The following is a 20,177-nucleotide window of genomic DNA, read 5'->3' as shown; positions in this document are numbered from 1 at the left end:
TCCTTTCTGAGACACCATTCCCTAAAGATGTCCTGGGTACTTGGTAGGCTAGTACCCAAGATGGAGCTGACTAGATTTACAACCTTCTGCAGCTGCTTTCAGTCCTTTGCAGTAGCCCCTCCATACCAGACAGTGATGCAGCCTGTCAGAATGCTCTCCATGGTACAACTATAGAAGTTTTTGGGTGTACTTGATGACGTGCCAAATCTCTTCAAACACCTAATAAAGTATAGCTGCTGTCTTGCCTTCTTTATAACTACATCAATATGTTGGGACCAGGTTACATCCTCAGAGATCTTGACACCCAGGAACCTGAAGCTGCTCACTCTCTCCTCTTCTGATCTCTCTATGAGGATTGGTATGTGTTCCTTTGACTTACCCTTCCTGAAGTCCACAATCAGCTCTTTTGTCTTACTGATGCTGAGTGCCAGGTTGTTGCTGCGGCACCATTCCACTAGGTGGCATATCTCACCTCTGTACGCCTTCTCGTCACCACATGAAATTCTACCAACAATGGCTGTATCATCAGCAAATTTGTAGATGGTATTTCAGCTATGCCTAGCCACACAGTCATGTGTATACAGAAAGAAGAACAGTGGGCTAAGCACACACCCCTGAGGTTCGCCAGTGTTGATCGTCAGCGGGGAGGATGTGTTATCATCAATCCGCACAGACTCTGGTCTTCCGTTTAGGAAGTCGAGGATCCATTTGCAGAGGGAGGTACAGAGGCCCAGGTTCTGCAACTTCTCAATCAGGATTGTGGGAATGATGGTATTAAATGCTGAGATATAGTCGATGAACAGCATCCTGACGTAGGTGTTTGTGTTGTCCAGGTGGTCTAAAGCCATATGGAGAGCCATTGAGATTGTGTCTGCCACTGACATATTGTGGTGATGGGCGAATTGCAATGGGTCCAGGTCCTAGCTGAGGCAGGAGTTCAGTCTAGTCATGACCAACCTCTCAAAGCATTTCGTCACTGTCGATGTGAGTGCTACCGGGCAATAGTCATTAAGGCAGCCCATATTATTCTTCTTAGACACTGGCATAATTGTTGCCTTTTTGAAGTGTGGGAGCTTCTGCCCATAGCAGTGAGAGGTTGAAAATGCCCTTGAATACTCCCGTTCGCTGGTTGGCACAGGTTTTCAAAGCCATACCAGGTACTCCATCTGCCTTGCGGGGATTCATTCTCTTTAAAGAGAGTCTGACATCAGCCTCTGAGACAGTGATCACAGGGTCATTAGGGATCTTCACAGCTGTAGTTGTGTTCTCCCTTTCAAAGCGGGCATAGAAGGCATTGAGTTCATCTGGTAGTGAAGCATCACTGCCATTCATACTATTGGGTTTCGCTTTGCTGGAAGTAATGTCTTGCAGACCCTGTCAGAGTTGCCGTGCATCTGATATCGTCTCCAACCTCGTTCGAAATTGGCTCATCACCTTGAAGTAGCCCTCTGCAAATCATACCTGGTTTTCTGGTACAGACCTGGGTTGGCAGACTTGAATGCCACAGATCTAGCCTTCAGCAGATGACGTACCTCCTGGTTCATCCACGGCAATATTAGGAAATGACAGCAGCAAAGGGAATTTGAGAATTTATGTACACAAAAGTATTAAAGCTAGTAACAGTAAAATTTTTAAAATCATTTTATTTACAGCTGAAATAATATACATACAACTGTTTGCACATATGGATTAGGAACTAATGTTGGCTAATTGACTACTGAAGTACGCTTCGCCATTTAATGTGCTTGTATCTGATTGTAAGCTCAGCTCTTAATTCCCATCTCCACACTGTAACCTTTTGCCACTTTGCATTTTAAAGATCCATCTCCCTCAGCCTTTAAAACATTCAAAGATTCTGCTTCCAGTGCCACTTGGGGAACAGTCTCTCCACTCCTACTACAATACTTTTCAGTCAAATCCCACTCACAAGCTAATCTTCAAAAGTTCAAAGTAAATTTATTGTCAAAGTTCATATATATCACCATATGCAACTCTTGCAAGCACACTCGGTAAATCCAAGAATAGAACCAATGAAAGACCATACCTGACAAGGCAGAAAAACATGCAAAGTGCATAAGACAGCAAGCGGTGCAAGTACACAAGATAAAGAAATAATAAGTAAGCTATAAATATTGAGAATATGAGATGAGTCCTTGAAAGTGAGCCCATAGATTGTGTGAACAGTTCAGTGATGGGATGAGTGAAGCTGAGTGAAGTTATTTCCTCTTGTTCAAGAGCCTGATGGTTGACAGGTAATAACTGTTCCTGAACCTAGAGGCCCGTACCTTCTTCCTGATGGCAGCAACAAGAGAACATGACCTGAGTGGTGGAGTTCCCAGATTATGGAGCCTACTTTCCTGCAACAAAGCTCCATGTAGTTGTGCTCAGTGGTGGGAAGGGCTCTACCCGCGATGTGCTGTGCCTTATCCACTGCTTTCTGTAGGAGTTTCCATTCAAGGGAATTGGTGTTTTCATACCAGCCTGTGATGCAGTCAGTCAATATGCTCTCCTCCATACATCTAAAGAAATGTATCAAAGTTTTAAATGTCATGCTGAATTTTCATGATGTCCTAAGAAAGCAGAGGGGCTGCCATGCTTTCTTCATATTTGTACTTACAGGACAGGTCCTCTGAAATGATAACACCAAGGAATATACAAATGCTGACCCGTTCCACCACTGATCCCCTGATGAGGTCTAGCTCATGGACCTCCGGTTTCCAACTCCTGAAATCAATAATCAGCTCCTTGGTCTTGTTGGTATTGAGAAGATGCAATACTAATGTTAAATACAGTCGGCCCTTCTTATCCGCGAGTTCTGCATCTGCAAATTCAACCTACCGCGAACCGAGAAAACCCGGAAGTGCTCTTCCAGCACTTGTTGTTCAAGCATGTACAGACTTTTTTTCTTGTCATTATTCCCTAACCAATGTAGTATAACAACTACTTTATATAGCATTTACATTGTATTAGGTATTATAAGTAATCTAGAGATGATTTAAAGTACACGGGAGGATGTGCGTGGGTTATCATGGATCGGGATAGAAAAAAATCAGAAGTTCTCTTACTAAATAAGTTGGAACAGGTACATCTGGTATTACTTAGCGTCAGTCAGTCAAACGTTTGTCTTAGTATATAGATTATATTTTACCATTCTATGCATATAAAACACTTAAGAATGTATGTTTCAGAGCCAGACTCAGGAACAGACATTCCCGAGTTCAATCCAGTGACAGACCGCTATCGAGTGCGCTCTCCATCTGTGGCGGGTATATGTGGAGGATCAAAAACTCAAAACCCAATAATTAAACCACTGCATTGCTTAGTAATAATTGTAGCCTTCATCGGGGCAGGGCCTTTCTCACTTTATCCTTTAAAATTGTTCCAATCGTTGACCGATGTAGCCTAACGCTTTTACAATGACCGATGCAGTTTCACCTCTTTTCGATCACTTTATTGTTTCCACTTTATTTTCAATTGTGATCATGATTATTTTTGTGAACAGAAACACTGCAGATTCAGAGCTCTGCCACCGGGTCCTAATGTCCACTCCACAGAGAAAGGTTAAATCCCTCGGGATCAATAAAGTATGTCTGTCTGTCTGTCTATCTATCTGTAAATAAGGTCTTGGATTCCGCTGAGTCCTAAGGTCCACCGCATTGAGACAGGCTGTATAAGCGACTTGAACATCTGCGTTTTTTGGTATCCACAAGGGGTCCCGGTACCAATGCCTCGCGGATGAGGAGGGCTGACTGTATCTCCTTACAAGGCAATCAACCTGTTCAGGTATCAGTCGGGTAAACTTCTCTAGACTGCTTCCAATGCACTAACTTTCTTTCTTAAATAAGCAGAACAATTAAGGTTCCACAGTTCATTTATTAACAAAGTCTGTATGCAGTATACAACTCTGAGATTCTCCTTATCCAGATAGCCATAAAACTAAGAAAAACCATGGAAGTCAGTTCAGAGAGAAATAGCAAACCACCTCCGTCCGCACAAAATGCAACAAGATCATTGGCCCCCAAAACCCCTTTCCTCACACAAACACTAACAAAAATACAACAAGAACATCAACCCCCAAATCCCCTTCCCACCCCACACACAGGAAATGAGAAAGAATTGGGCAAAAACACAGAATACAAAAAAAGCGCAAGACTAAAAAAGTCCATAGTCCATTGTCCAAATCCAGAAATGCAGAACCTTGGTAACATCCTCCGACATCAACGAAAGAAAGAGACATCACTCAAATACAGAGGCCTACCCTGCAAGCACAACAATTGGCCACACAGGCTTCTTCTCTGGATCAACAAACAGAAGGCAGTTGTTGGCACTTGGCTGCCACATTCACCTCTATGTTTCAATCTTCCTCATCGCTTTAGTCAGCAAACAATGGACGAAATGGAGTCGCACCCCATCTCCTAGCTTCTTTGCCGTGAGGCTCACGCTCTCTGCTTCCTGGAATCTTCTCGAAGACAGCAAAGTGCTGGATCATTCCATTGATTGCCAAACTGAACTCCAGACGTGGTCTCACAAATACACTTTATAACAATCATGGCAATGCAACCAAAACACGTGTATAAAAAAATAATGTTCTGCAGGTGATTGTCAGAACTATTATCCCAAGATGTATTTGCCTATAATCAGTAGTTTTAGAAACGACTGTTGCCAAGACGCTTTTCACAGGTCAAGCTTCTCTGACTTCATACCAACACCTTGTAGAGTATAAATCACATAGACTCTGGGGATTAATTGACTTCATTTCCTGCTCTAGTGGTGACTACAGGCATAGAGCAGAAACACCCTGAGCTAACAGACCAGGTGCATTTCACTTCTGACTTCTCAACTTTCCACCATAGATATTGTAATCTCATTCATTCAAACAAAGCATTGACCAATTAGGATTTTTTAAATTTAATTTGTGTGTAGGGTGGGAAGGGGCTTGATGTTCTTGTTGCATTTTTGTTAGTGTTTGTGCGAGGAAAGGGGTTTCGGGGGCCAATGATCTTGTTGCATTTTGTGCGGACGGAGATGATTTGCTATTTCTCTCTGAACTGACTTCCATGGTTTTTCTTAGTTTCATGGCTATCTGGATAAGGAGAATCCTCAATACTCAGAGTCTAGACTGACATCTACATCATTTATTATTATATTGTAATCTGTCCTCTACTGTGCCTATTGTCTTGTTTATATAATTATTGTAAAGCCCTGCACCATTTTGTACACTTTATGTAGTCCTGTGCAGGTCTGTAGTCTAGTGTAGTTTTTATGTTGTTTTACATAGTCTAGTACAGCCTTGTGCTGTCTCACATAATCTAGTGTAGTTTTGTGTTGTTTCATGTAGAAACATACAAATAGGTGCAGGAGTAGGCCATTCGGCCCTTCGAGCCTGCACCACCATTCAGTACGATCATGGCTGATCATCCAACTCAGAATCCTATACCTGCTTTCTCTCCATACCCCCTGATCCCTTTAGCCACAAGGTCCGTATCTAACTTCCTCTTAAATATAGCCAATTAACCGGCCTCAACTGTTTTCTGTGGCAGAGAATTCCACAGATTCTGTAGCACCAGAATCCTGGAGGAACATTGTTTCATTTTTACTGTGTACTGTACCAGCAGTTTATGATTGAAATGACAATAAACTTGACTGTTAAAAAGATGTTTGGGCTTTTTGGAGACTGGAACTTCAGATGTAAAAACCTGGGCCAAGCATGGAACAACACTGCCTCGTAGCAAGGACTCCAAAATGAAAGAGTTGAAACGGCCACATTTCAGTGGAATAGTTGTAGAGAGGGTCAGTGAGTGGGTTGTAGATAGAAGACCTGATTGAGAACAATGCAACTTATTATGATGTAGAATGAATTGGGCAAGGGTGGGAGGAGGTGAAGTTGCTATATTTTTTTTAATGATCATTACATCCAAGAGGAAAATTAATATATCAGCAAATCAATGTTGTTTTTTACTGTTGAGTGCCGAAAAGGCATCGTCGACTCATGGCAACCCTATGGATAGTGTAGCTGTCCGTAGGGTTTTCATGGCAAGATACAGATATACACTGCAGATACTGCCATTGCCCAGGTTGAGACCCAACCGGATTCAAACTCAGGACCATCTGCCTCAAGGTCCATTGTTGATGCCACTACACCACCGGCCAACCCAAAGGTTAGTTAATCTGTGCAACACACACAAATTCGGGAGGAACTCAGCAGGTCAGGCTGCATCTAAGGAAAAAGTGTACAGTCAATGTTTCAGGCCAAGACGCTTCAGAAGGACTCAGCAGGACTCTTGTTGGTCAATCTGTTCTTATTTTTCCTAAAACATTCTAATTCATTATTAAAGATGATGAGAAAGAAGAATAAGACTGGCATTCACAACACATTTTTACGATTAGAGATAAGAGGGGTCCAGGTTGCTCCGGCAGCATAACAAAATCCATCAACAGTAATACAGAACCATAGATCTTATGATAACTACGTACAGGTATTAGTTTTTCCACTCTGAGACAACTTTGCATATATGCTTCATTTTTAGTTATTACTGTTTTGACATTGATATATATTCTGGTAACTCTACATCAAAAGATGCAATTTGATAAAATATATATTTTGCTACAGACAAAATCTATGTATTCAGGGCACAACTCAAAATTGATATTTTCAAAACTTCAAAGCCAGCAATTTCAAAGAAAAAGATATCTAAAGGGAGATTTTTAATTCAACTACAAAAAGGAAAACAAGTAAGTATTATTGGTGTTTCTACACTGCATCATTGCATTTTACAAGCAAACTGCAATGAATAATATTTGGAAAGATTTACTCTGTTTACCAGTTCATTTTATGGCAAATTTACTGAAAGGTAGAAGCTTATGAACAAACAACCATGGTCAAAACAACAGAGGATGCTTTTCATTCTCCTTGTGTTATAGCACTAGTTCACAAATGTGTTGTTGGTTTTAAGGAAAATACTGCATTTGGTTTTGACATCCAGCATAAAAGTGAATTTCCAAACAGACCCTCAAGTCATATTTTCCAGCACAAATGGATCACAGATTTTTTTTGTCTTTGACAGGTAATTAGATTATTGGACATAGATCTCTTGCTCAGAAGTATGATTAACATGACTTTTACAACCAGATCGTTCATTTAGGTCAGGTTTTAACCAAGTAGTTGTAGCACTGAAATCTATAAGAATATACAACTCTGCAATGTTCCAAAATAAATCTAAACTACGTAATCTTCAAATGGCATGATATCAGCTGCTCTGTAGCCAAAGGAATCCTTTTTGGCAATAAAAATCATATCTCAATCTATTTCAGGTTTTATAAGATTTAATATATTCAATGAATTAAAGAGTAAGTATAAATCTCACTGGTCTCTTTCAAAATCCTTTATGCTACTATTCAGAACTACAAATGAAAATCAAACAAAACATCATGCAAAGTCATATCATAATTGCAGCAATTCTATGCACCTTCGTCAGCAAACAAAAAAAACTAACAACGTAATGGAAGCCAGAAGCTAAAAAATAATATAAAGAGGATTAGATTCAGAATAATTCATTTTATAAGAACTGCTATCTCACATAAATAAGGTTGAAAAGATATATCATAAAGTATGTTTAACAAAATGCATTATATGCAATAAATTACACTGGAATGAATGATTTTGACATGAAAATCTTTTAACTAACATGAGATTTGTTCCTGCTTGCATTTATTATATACGTGAACCACTGAAATGAGAGATGAATGATGCATCACAGAAGGGAGTTTAATGAATTTTATTCAGTGTGTAGCATGGTCTGGTGACCTCCTGCTAATGGAATGAAACACTGCCTGGTGTTCACCTTGTACGTGACACAAAGAAATCTAAAAACTGACAAAATGTTTACACAAAGTAATTGATCCTATAAGGGAATTGGAAGTTTCAAATAAATTGTGAAGTATGGAAATGATATTCATAAGATTTGTAAGTAACAATTGATTCCAGTGACTAGGTTACAATATTTATCATATTTTATTTCTAATATAGAGTAGGATTCCGACTTCATTGTTTGTTGCACTGAAGGGTAGATTGAGTTTAGGGCCTCTCAAATGAGAGCTTAGATAAATGCCATCCCTCAGAAGCAATAGGCTTGATTTTCATCTGCCAGTCCATTGATACTACACTAGTAAACTGTGGGGTATAGAACAAGTATTTTGATGCTTCTAACTAGATTAAAACCTATCAATATTTTCCACAACATCCAATGAATGCAAGGAGGGAGGGAAGGCTGCCCCCTGCAGGGATGTGGGGGATGGATTAGATCAGCAGCAACCCAGGTTATTGCTGTGAAACCCAGAGACCAAATTTCCACAAACTTAATTTCAACCACTTTCTTTCTATTGCCCATTGAAATGCTGAAAATGCACAAGGCAATTTCGGATACTTCTGATGTAAAGTTGTAAAGGAGGCTGTAGGATGTGATTTATTAATTGAAATTCCCTACCATATGCAACAGCAGGGTGCTTCAGGTGCAGTTGTGATATATTATCCAAAATTACAGCAACTTCACTGTGCTAATAACAAGTTTGTAAAGATACTTATTCTGAAGTTATTACCACCAAGCATTTCAATTTCAAAATGAGCCCTCTGTTGACTAATAATACACCATACATGACTATAATGGAGGTGAACTACCTGAGTGTTAAACAGGATTAAAATTAGAAATAATGACTATTTTTCATCCTGTAATTTTGTCATTCTTTGTCTCCCTCTGCCTACATTCTCTTTTCCTTTACTTTATCTTTCTTCATAACCCTCTGGCAAATCTTTGGGACTATTCTTATTCCTTGGTTCATCCTTGACTCATACTTTCTCCTATTAGTTAATGCTCCCAATACTTTAGTATTTTCTTCATTACATCTCTTGAAATATTTCCATTGTTTTCCCTCCCACCTCTGGGAATTTCTCTTTTTCTCTATTCACTCTTCCCTCCTCACTCTCTCTTTCTCCCTCTATTTCTACCTCTCTCCCTCTCTTTCTTTGAACATTCTGTATTTCTATCTTCTTGTCTGGTATCTCCAACCTTTTCTAAAAACTTTCTCCACAATTTCGAATGCTCCTGCTTCTTCTTTTTTATGATGAGTGATTTCAGATTTGAAATGTTAACTGTTTCATTTTCCACAGATGCTGCCTCCCCTGCTGCGTCACAGCATTTTCTGTTTCTACTGCTAATCGTTTCTTCCACTTGCTGGGTATTCTTCTATTTTCCTTAACACGGAGAACTAGAAGTGAGCCCACAGCTCCAAACCTTTGATGACTTCAGTACTCCAAAAATAATTTTAACTGAGGTCACTGAAAGGCAAACTTAATTAGATACAAAATCATTGTTTAACTTAAATCCATCCAGATGGTTATGTTAACATTTCCTCCTCCATACATCCATGTACTTGTGTGAAGGCAGAATTGTACATCATCTTGGTTTCTCCACATGAAGAAACTGGAAGTGATGCTCTGGCTCTAGCACAACAAAGTGAAGGTCACACAAAAGAAGTATCAAGAAGCTGGCGACTCAATAAAGCAGTAAGGCTTTAATTAATATGCTTATATTTTCCCCTGTATTTGATAAACGCCAAACGGTTCATTTTTGTCAAGTACCAAGATACAGTGAAAAACTTCTGTTTGAATGCAATCCAGTTGCAAGAACTGAGTTAAAACAAAAGGGAAAAAAAAGAAGAATGCCGAATATAGTGTTACTGTAACAGTGAACGAGCAGTATAGGCAGACAACTAAAATGTTGAAGTAGATTAAGAGATTAAGAATTCATATTTATCATATAAGAGCCCTGTTCAAGACTCTGATAATGGGGGGGGGGGGGTGGAAGCTATCCTTAAGCTTGTTGGTTCATGCTCTCAACCTTTTGTACTTTCTAACAGATGGAGGTAGGGAGATGAGCAAATGACCAAGGTGGGAGGAATCTTTGAATATGTTGGCAGCAAATGTGGCAATAGTGGGAAGGCTGTTTTTTTTTACGACAGACTGGGCTGCAACTTCTGGTGATCTTTGACATATAAAGCTGTGATGCATCCAGATGAAATGCTCTTCTTGGTGAATCTGTAGAAATTGGTGAGAGTCATCAGGGATACACCAAACTTCCATTGCCTTCAGAGGAAACTTGCCACTGATATGTATTTTCCGCATAGCATTTACATGGCTGGACCAGAACACATTTCTGATTATATTTACATTTAGAAACTTGGTGCTCACAACCGCTGCCAACTCAACACCACTGGTATTGACAGGGGTGTGTACTCTCCCTCACTTCCTGAAATCAATGACCAGCTCTTTTATTTTGCTGACATTTATTGATTTTATTACACCACCATAATTTTGATGTATGATATGTTAATATTGAATGTCCACAGCGAATTTGCTCAAAGTAACTTTGCTTTCAACAACTTTATTATATAGATATGTTTTAATATTTATTTAAAAAGAAAATACATTTTCCTAGAATTGTGAAAAAAAATTAAGACATAGAAGGAACCCATTGTGTCTCTGCCAGTCAAAAATCAATCTCATGCTAGGTCCATATCACTGCAGGTCACAGTACTTCCAATACAACTATAAGTACTTTATAAATGTGATAGGAGTCTCTGCATTTACACACCTTTACTTGGTGAAATCCAAACATTTCTCATCCTCAGATGCAATAATCTTTCCTCAGCTATTTTGTCTATTTACTTTAAACCTATGCCAATGATTTCAACCCTCTTCTGAAAGAAATAGGTCCTTTCTCTTTATCTAGGACCCTCTCTCTTCAGCTTCCTTTACACCAAAGAAACCAACCTCAGCACATCCAAATGATTAAACTAGCTGAATTTTTCCATTCTTCACAGGTCATTTCCTCACCCTCTCCAGTGCCATTACACCTTTTCCGTGATATGATGAACAAAACTGTGTGTAGCCTCCAGCTAGTGTTCCAGCATAATCACCCTGGTCATGTATTCTATGCATCCATTAATAAAAGATGGCATCAAAAATGCCTTTCTAGCAATCTCATTAATCTGTTTAAGGTCTGTTTTTTTTTAAATCCTCCATATAAGGTATATATTTTGTTACACCACTCCATGTGGATTTTTTCACATTTCTCAGGATTAAATACAATTTTCAAAATTTCTGCCCAAATGGCCACACAATTTATATTTAGCTGCAGCCTGAATGTCTTCTCCTCAATGTCAAATATGAGGCAATTTTTGTATCATCTTCAAAATTCTTCATCATGATCTCAAATCCAGGACTAAATCATTGACCTTTCTTACAAAAAGCAAGGGACCAATTACTGAGGCTTAAAGGGATCCCACTGATTTGCAATCACAAAAATATTCATCAACAATTACTCTTTCCTTCTTGCCATACAGTCAAATTGGATCAAGTTTCATCATTCTCTTTTGTATTCCATAGACTATTACTTTTTGACCACCCTACCATATGAAATCCATGTTGAATTCACATGAACTATATCAAAAGCACTACCTTCATCAACCCTTCTTACTACCTACTCAGGAGAAGTTAGTTAATTTCAATCTTCCCTTAATAAATCCACACTAACATAATAAGCACTATAGGGTCATCTATCTTCAGAAAGAATTGTATTAATAGCTACTTCTTTTTGCAAGTCAGATATTTGAATTTTATAAGATGTTTTTGGTTTGAAAACTACTTTGCATGGATTTCATATCAATAATTTCTGCATTATTTTCCCAGCAGACCTACGTGAGGTTTACAATTCAGATCTGAAAGCTATCTTGCTCTTTTTGCATTTTCCTTATGACTTTCACAAGTCTACACAATAATAATATACGACAGCATGTAGAAAAAATGGCAGTCAAATAGGAGTTAGACAGGTTGCATTTATTTACTGAGCTACAGCATGGAGCAGGTCCTCCCAGCTCTTGCAGCCACGCAGCCCAGCAAACCCAATTTAACCCTGGCCTAATCACAGGACAATTTATAGTGACCAATTATCCTATCACCCAGTACATCTTTGGACTGAGGGAGGAAATTGGAACACCTGGAGAAAACCCATGCAGTCACAGGGAGAACGTACAAGCTCCTTATATGGTGGGATAATAGCTATTAAACTATTTAGTTTAACAGCTAGCACGAGATGAGATACAAAGGACTCATTTGTTCAAGGATGAAATAAGCAATCAATTTTATAAACATGAGACATCCTACGGATGTTGAAAAACCAGATCAACACAGACAAACTGCTGGAGGAACTCAGGAGGCCAGGCAGCAACTATGAAAATGAATAAACAGTTGACATTCAGGCCAAAACCTTTCATCATGACTGGAAGGGAAGCTGGGAGGTATAAAGGTAAAAGGAAATTACCAGACGTTGGAGAAGTCCATGTGGATGCCATCAGGGTGGAGACTACCTAGATGGAAGACGAGGTGCTATTCCTCCAACCTGAGAGTGACCTCATCATTGCAGAAGGGGAGGCGGTGGACCAACATATGAAAGCAGGAATATGGATTGGAATTAAAATGGTTGGTCATCCGGAAATTCTGCTTTTTGCAGAAGGAGCCTCCGGTAATTCCCCCCCCTTCCCTTTTCTTACCTCTTCTCCTCGCCTGCCTATCACTTCTTCACAGTGCTTCTCCTCCTTTCCTTTCTTCCCCTTTCCTTTCTCCCATGATCCACTCTCTTCACCTATGAAATTCCTTCTTCTCTATCCCTTTGCATTCTCCACTTATCTTCTCCCAGCTTCTTGCTTCATCTATCACCTTCCAACTCGTCCTCCTTCCTCTCCCCCTACCTTCTTATTCTGCTATCTTTCCCCTTCCTTTCCAGTCCCAATGAAGGGTCTCAACCTGAAACATGTCAGCCGTTAATTCATTTCCATAGACGCTGCCTGACCTGCTGAGTTCCTCCAGCACTTGTGAGTGTTGCAATAAATTTTATAAGGGCTAGGTTTTACCTTGACAGTACAATGGGCATGTAGTGGTGCATTCTGCTTCTTCAGTAATCAGCAAATTGAACTATAACTGCAAAAACAAAAAACTGAGATAATGGAAAGCGTACAAAAAATGTGGCAAATATTCAGTAGTTCAGGCAACATCTGTGGAAAGACAGAAGCAGAACTACAACTTTAGACTGATGATAGACCAATGACCTAAAACATCAACTGTTTCGCTCAAGATCTGCTCCTTGTGAATGGCTTGCCTCGTCTGGATAAAGCCACATGATGGCATTTCAAACTATGCCAAACAGAGGACCATGTGCACTGACTACTCAAGACAGTATTGCATGCAAGGGATTTCATTATGAGTAGAGCTGGCCTAATAGCCAGACACTTCATTCACCCATGTAGAGTCCAACTAAAATTAATTTGGGAGAATCAAGAGAAAGAAGATTTTGCAATCATGTATTGTTTTCATTTCCAAACTACCTCACTGTGCTCCTTGCATTTATTTGTCTATTTGAACTGCACTTTCTCTGTACCATACTTAGGTATGAAATTGTCTGGTTGGATGGCACACAGACAGAATCTTTTCACTGTAGCTTAGCACATAAGACAATAATAAGTAAATTACAGCCAACTCCAATTCCAATCATGGTCACTGTCGTAGGGTAGGAAACAAAACTCCCAGCAAAGCACTGAAAGCAACCTGATAATGAGGCAATAATTTACTGTGCCTACAAAAAGTATTCACCACCACCACCCCCCACCTTGGAAGATTTCATGTTTTATTGTTTTTCGATGTTGAATTACAGTAGATTTAATTTGGCTTTTTTGACACTGATCAACAGAAAAAGACTTCTTCATGCTAAAGTGAAAACCAATCTCTACAAAGTGATCTAAATTAATTACAAATATAAAATACAAAATAATTGATTGCATAAGTATTCACTCTCCTCCCCCCCCCCCCTTAATATGACACACCAAATCATCACGAGTGCAGCCAAATTGTTTTCGAAGTCACATAATTAGTTAAATGGAGAACTGTTTTTGGAGACCTGCTTGCTGTCAAGGTGTTTCATTTGATTGTAATAAAAATACACCTGTATCTGGAAGGTCCAACTGCTGGTGAGTCAGTATCCTGGCAAGTCTACACCACCAAGGTAAAAGAACACTCCAAGCAACTCTATGAAAAGGTTATTGAAAAGCACAAGTCTAGAGATGAATACAAGATCATTTCCAAGTTACTCAATATCCCTCACAGTATAGTCAATCATCAAGAAATGGAAAGAATATAGCACAGCTGTAAATCTGCCTAGAGCAGGGCATGTTCAAAATCTGAGTGACAGTGCAAGAAGGGGTCTAATGAAGGAGGCCACCAAGAGGCTTTTGACAACTCTGAAGGAGTTACAAGCTTCAGTGGCCGAGATGGGAGAGACTGCGCATACAACAAATGTTGCCTGGGTGCTTCTCCAGTCACAGCTTTATGGGAGACTGGCAAAGAGAAAGCCACTGTAGAAAACAACTCACATGAAATCTCCACTAGAGTTTGCCAGAAGGCATGTGGGAGACTCTGAAGTCAGCTGGAAGAAGGCTCCATGGTCTGATGCAACCAAAATTGAGTTTTTGGCCATCAGACTAAATGTTATGTTTGGCATAACCCAAACGCTGCACATCATCAAAAACACACCATCCCTACCGTGAAGCACGAGAGTAGCTGCATCATGCTGTGGGGATGTGCTTCGCTGCAGCAGGTCCTGGAAGGCTTCTGAAGGTAGAGGGTAAAATGAATACAGCAGAATACAGGGAAATTCTGTAGGAAAACCTGATGCAGTCTGCAACAGAACTGTGACTAGGGAGAAGATTTGTTTTCCAGCAAGACAATGACCCCAAGCATAAAGCCAAAGCTGCACAGGAATGGCTTAAAAACAACAAAGTTAATGCCCTGAAGTGACCAAATCAGAGTGTAGACTCAATCTAATTGAGAAGTTGTGGCTGGACTTGAAAAGGGCTGTTCACTCACAATCCCCATGCAATCTGACAGAGCTTGAACAGTTTTGAAAGAAGAATGGGGAAAATTGCAATGTCCATATGTGCAAAGCTGACAGAGACCGATCCACACAGACTCAAGGCTGTAATTGCTGCCAAAGGTGCATCTACTGAATACTGACTTGAAGGGGGTGAATACTTACGCAATCAATTATTTTGTGTTTTATATTTGTAATAATTTAGATCACTTTGTATATATCTGTTTTCACTTTGACATGAAAGAGTCTTTTTCTGTTGATCAGTGTGCAAAAAGAAAAATTAAATCCACTGTGATTCAATGTTGTAAAATAATAAAACATGAAAACTTCCAAGATGGGGTAAGTACTTATTATAGGCATTGTATCTGTGTTGCTGATTGAGGATAAATAATGGCCAGCAGATTGGAGAAATCTATCCTGCCGTGGAATCATTTTACACCAGCAGTTAGAACACTATGGTTAACTATCTCAATATAAATGTTCATTTATTGAAATTTATATTGGAATACCAGTCCAGAAAGAGCAGCCCTGGGGATTTTGAAAATAATCTTATTGCTTAGGACTAAAACTAAGAATGATAACTTGTTATAATTCCAAGTACAAGTTCAGATGAAGGGTCTCAGGCTGAAACATTGATTGTTCATTTCCCTCCATAGATGCTACCCTTCTTGCTGTGTTCCTTCAGCATTTTGTGTGTGTTACACAACATACAAACAGAATTATAACTTTTTTTCTGACTGTAAATGGATAAATCCTTTTCCTAAGCTACATTCAAGAAATTGCTTTTCAGCTTGCCATCAAAGTGTTTGCTTGGAAAATGCTGGAAAATTGAAGACCAAGACATAAAAAGCTTGAGAAGATTGAGAAACAGTTTCAAGGTAGAACATTTTGCTGTTTCAGGCTGAACCATCTTTTGCCTCTAAACTTCTCAGTTCAGCCTTCATTTCATCAGTAGAGTCTATCGCCACATATTCTCTCTTCATTTTCTTCACTTTCCTCACTTGCAGAGCCCAGTCAGTTCAGATTAGCAATAACATCTCCTCCACAATCTACTCTGGCACAGGTGCACCACAAGGCAGTGTGCTTAACCCCCTGTGATACTCTCTTCATACTTACTACTGTGAGGCAAAGCACAGCTGTAATGCCATCTTCAAGTTTGCTGATGACACCACTGTCACTGGCTGAATCGAAGATGGTGACAAATCAGCACAGAGGGAGATTGAAAGTCTGCCTGAGTGGTGCCACAACAACAACCTCTCACTCAATGTCAGCAAGACCAAGGAGCTGGTTATTGACTACAGGAGAAGGAAGCTGGAGGTCCATGTGCCAGTCCTCATCAGAGGATCAAAGGTGGAGAGGGTCAGCAACTTTAAATTCCTTGGTGTTATCATTTCAGAGGCTCTGTTCTGGATCCAATACTTACGTACCATTACAAAGAAAGCACAATAATATTTCTATTTACTTAGAAGACTGCAAAGATTTGGAATGTAATTTAAAACTTTGACAAAATTCCATAGATGTGTGGTGGACAGCACATCATCTGGATGCATCATGGCTTGGTATGGAAACACCAATAACACTGAATGGAAAAGCCTAAAAAAAGTAGTGGATTTGACCCAGTCCATCCTGGGTAAAGCCCTCCCCACCACGGAGCACATCTACATGGAGCGCTCTCACAGGAAAGCAACATCCATCTTCAAGGTTCACTACCATCCAGGCCATGCTCCCTTCTCACTGCTGCCATCAGAGAGAAGGAACAGAAACCTCAGAATCCACACCACACCAATTATTACCCCTCAATCATCAGACTCTTGAACCTGAGGGATAACCTCTCTCAACTTCACTCACCCCATCACTTAACCGTTCCCACAAACTATGCCCTCACTTTTAAGGACTCTTCATCTCATCTTCTTGATATTTATTATTATTTTTTTTTTTGTAATTGCACAGTTTGTTGTCTTTTGCACATTGATTGTTTGCCCATCCTGGTGGGGGCAGTCTTTCATTGATTCTATCATGTTTCTTGTACTTACTGCGTTTGTCTGCAAACAAATGAACCTCAGGTTTGCATATGGTGACATTTTTGTATTTCGATAATAAATATACTTTGAACTTTACATACCTACATGTGGTTTCTTCTCCTTTCTTAAAATCAGAACCTATTGCTGGTCACTATTCCAACTAATTTGCCCTGAATTCAGAACTACGAAAATCCTTCCTACTTCTACCTCCTCACCCTTCTCAATTAAAAGCACATTACCAAAAAAAAGAACTCTTAAAGCTCAAACTTGATGTAATCTATCCACTCCTTCCTGATTTACTCTCTCTCTTTGTTTCCTACTTCCAGCTTGGTAATAACCTGGGTTTCTTAATTACAATGTATATCAAATTCATACAGAATTAATGCACTGCTGCAACTTTCTGATACAGGCTATCACTAAGTATTCATTACTAATTCATTAAAAAATGCATCTACCAGATCAGGATTGTCATAAGTACCTGAATCAATTTACTGAATGATTTGATTAAATGTCAATTTATTGGTCTATTGTTACTTTTCGAGAGAAAAATGGCTGAAGAAATAATGTATTCTTGGACTGCAAACAAAGCATATCAAAATTCATAAAGGATTTTCTATGGCAATTTTTAAAGTACCATTGGCAACGGCTATTTACACCTAATCTCTATTCTTCCAGTTTGTTATTTTTCTACAGAGGTGCGGGGAATTTACATCATGAAAGATGTGAGTTAAGATGCGAGCAAAGCATCCGGAGGTAATTGCTACTCAGATGATCTAGCAGTACGATAAGGTTTAAGGGCGGAAGCAAAAGCTGGCATCCAATGCCGAGAAAGGTTTGCGAAAAGTTATTGAACTGGAGTTGAACTATGTTTATTTGTTTTCAGCAATCCCTGCCTCTAAGACAAATGCATTAGCAAATGATAAAAGTTCGGCTTGCTCTCTCGCAGTACAGCTTTCACGGTTTGCATTTACTAACGCGACGGAAACTGGTGGGTTTAAAATATTTGCAGTAATCGCGTGTGGAGACTAGATGCTACACATTTCATTAGCATGTCATTGTCGCTTAACATGGTTCTGTCCATCAGTCGCCTTGCTTTAACACAGCAAACCCGTGTCTTCGCGAATATAAACTATTCTTTGAGCATTATCAAAAGCGTCAGCAAGAGCGATACACGTTAAATTGAACACATTATCAAGTCACGACTTTTGCACACAATACTTTGAACGATGATTTCTTCTTTGTATTTCTGTTCCATTGATCCTTTAACAGCAGACAGCTGAAAGGGACTGTGTATGACCCCATCTAGCTCTCAATTGCATTGTCCCTCTCATCGTAACGATCACCTCACGACGAGGCTTGGGGGTGGGGTGCAGAAAGGATCTTTGAAAAGGTTTGTGCGTAAAATTAACCGAAAAGGGGTCAACACGGAACTCGCTCATACTCCTCATATTGAAAAAATATAGATGCTAAAGTTGAACAACGACAAGCGGAAAGTCCCTTTACATAACTGCGTGTGATCACTGATCTATAAAATTCAAATGACAAGAAGTCAATGACTGATGATTTCAACAAGACATACGACTTCACTAGCAGGAACAAGCGAAACCTCTGATAATGGTATCTGATCAGTGGACCATCCCGAGGCTTCTTGCTCAGCCTCTTTGCTCCTTTTCGAACAAAAATAACCCCTTTTGTTAAATATTTAATAGTGTGGGTCACGTGAAGTCCTGGGGGAAGCTCCATCTTTCAGTCTTATCGCCGGCCAAGGGACGGTCGGATATAATGGGGGTGGGGTGGGTGGCAATCTCCTGGTGATTATAATGCACCTGCTACTCCCCTATGCAACATCCGTTCAAAGGGCATATTAATGCACCTCAGCAACATCAAGGCACCCAAGTGCTACATTCAATATGTCACCTTTCCCCAGGAGCCTACGATGCAAAAGACGCAGTGTTAAATCCAGATTTACATGTTGATCGTTTAACTAATTCCAATCGTCTTTGTCCTCGGACGCCGAGCTAAGTAAAGCAAAAACAAAATGTTGTTCCGCTTTCTTTGTGCCTCACCTACCTGAGCAGTTGGCTCCTCTGCCTTTGCCATTCTGACACTCGGCGCTGGAGAGCGGGCTGGCAGGCAGTCCCGCGGGCAGGCTGCCGAGCAGCAGCACGGCGAACAACCAGAGGCAACAACACACCGATGGCCCGGCTGATGCGCGCTGGGAAGGGGCGAGCAACTCTGACACCACCATGGCCGGAGCGGAGAAGAGCCGCTGACTGAAGGCGAACAAGCCCGCGGCGAATGTTCGGGGGTGGGAGAAGGGAACGCGGAACAGGCGGCGGCGGCTCCTCCTCAGCCTACGGGAAGAATCGCTCGTCCCCGCACCATCCATCCCCTGCCGCTGCCTCTTCGCTTTCTCTCCGTGTTCAGGACACGGTGCTGCTCTTCAGAGCTAATTCTTTCAAGCAGCTCCTCTTCTCCCCCTGTTGATGTCGACGCTGGTTTAGGAATGGTTCAGTCCCTTTCCTTTCTTTCCTCCCTTCACTCTGCCGTGCCTCTGTCCGCCTCCTCGGCCGCCCCTCTCGGCTGTCCTGCCCTCCTCACAGGGGCGAATTCGGGGACTGAGCCACCGAAACAACAAAAGAGACGACGGGGCGGACGGACGCATCACATGACCGCCGGGTGGGGGGAGGGAGGGCGCACCAGTGGACACATTGACAGCCACTAAAACACCAAGCAACCCATCTCCATCTGCTTGCTTCAACTTCACACTTCGCGGTCCAGTGTCAAGAGATAACTCCGAACTAGCCTCCATCACCCTATCCTCCGACTTCTCTGTGTAGCCGAGGCGCGCACACACACACGCGCGTAGATTACCAACCCTTCTCCCCACAAATGAAATGTTATTGTAAAACGTTAAGGGATGGGTGAAGGGCAAGACAATAGGGGCACGATGGTGGTACAGGGATTAAGTTACTGGACATATAACCCAGAGACCTTGACTAGGTCAGAAGACACAAATTCAAATCCCTCCGTTGCTTCGGAATTTAAATTCCGTGCGGGCGACTCAGCAGCTCAGTCTATGAGTGTGACCATCTCACGTCCCAAAATTACTTTCTGTGAATGCACCCCTGTGAAACAATAGTGGATGTTACAGACTAAGAGAATGGGACCGATGGATTACTCT

General features: G+C 40.6%; 1 protein-coding gene across 1 annotated transcript in view; it reads right to left on the bottom strand.

Annotated features, from left to right (window-relative positions):
• LOC132395539 (tomoregulin-1-like) overlaps window positions 1–19,638 on the bottom strand; it is a 254,239-nt gene extending 234,601 nt beyond the window's left edge. The window contains exon 1 of the mRNA XM_059972305.1: window positions 19,064–19,638. Coding sequence (XP_059828288.1) covers window positions 19,064–19,382 — 319 coding nt within the window. The 5' untranslated portion in view covers window positions 19,383–19,638. The remainder of the gene's footprint in view (window positions 1–19,063) is intronic.
• Window positions 19,639–20,177: the final 539 nt, after the last annotated feature.

This window comes from Hypanus sabinus, chromosome 6 (assembly GCF_030144855.1).
Source record: "Hypanus sabinus isolate sHypSab1 chromosome 6, sHypSab1.hap1, whole genome shotgun sequence".
Classification (NCBI taxonomy): domain Eukaryota; kingdom Metazoa; phylum Chordata; class Chondrichthyes; order Myliobatiformes; family Dasyatidae; genus Hypanus; species Hypanus sabinus.
The sequence above is the reverse complement of the archived record's forward strand: the minus strand, read 5'-3'. Positions and strand labels throughout refer to the sequence as shown.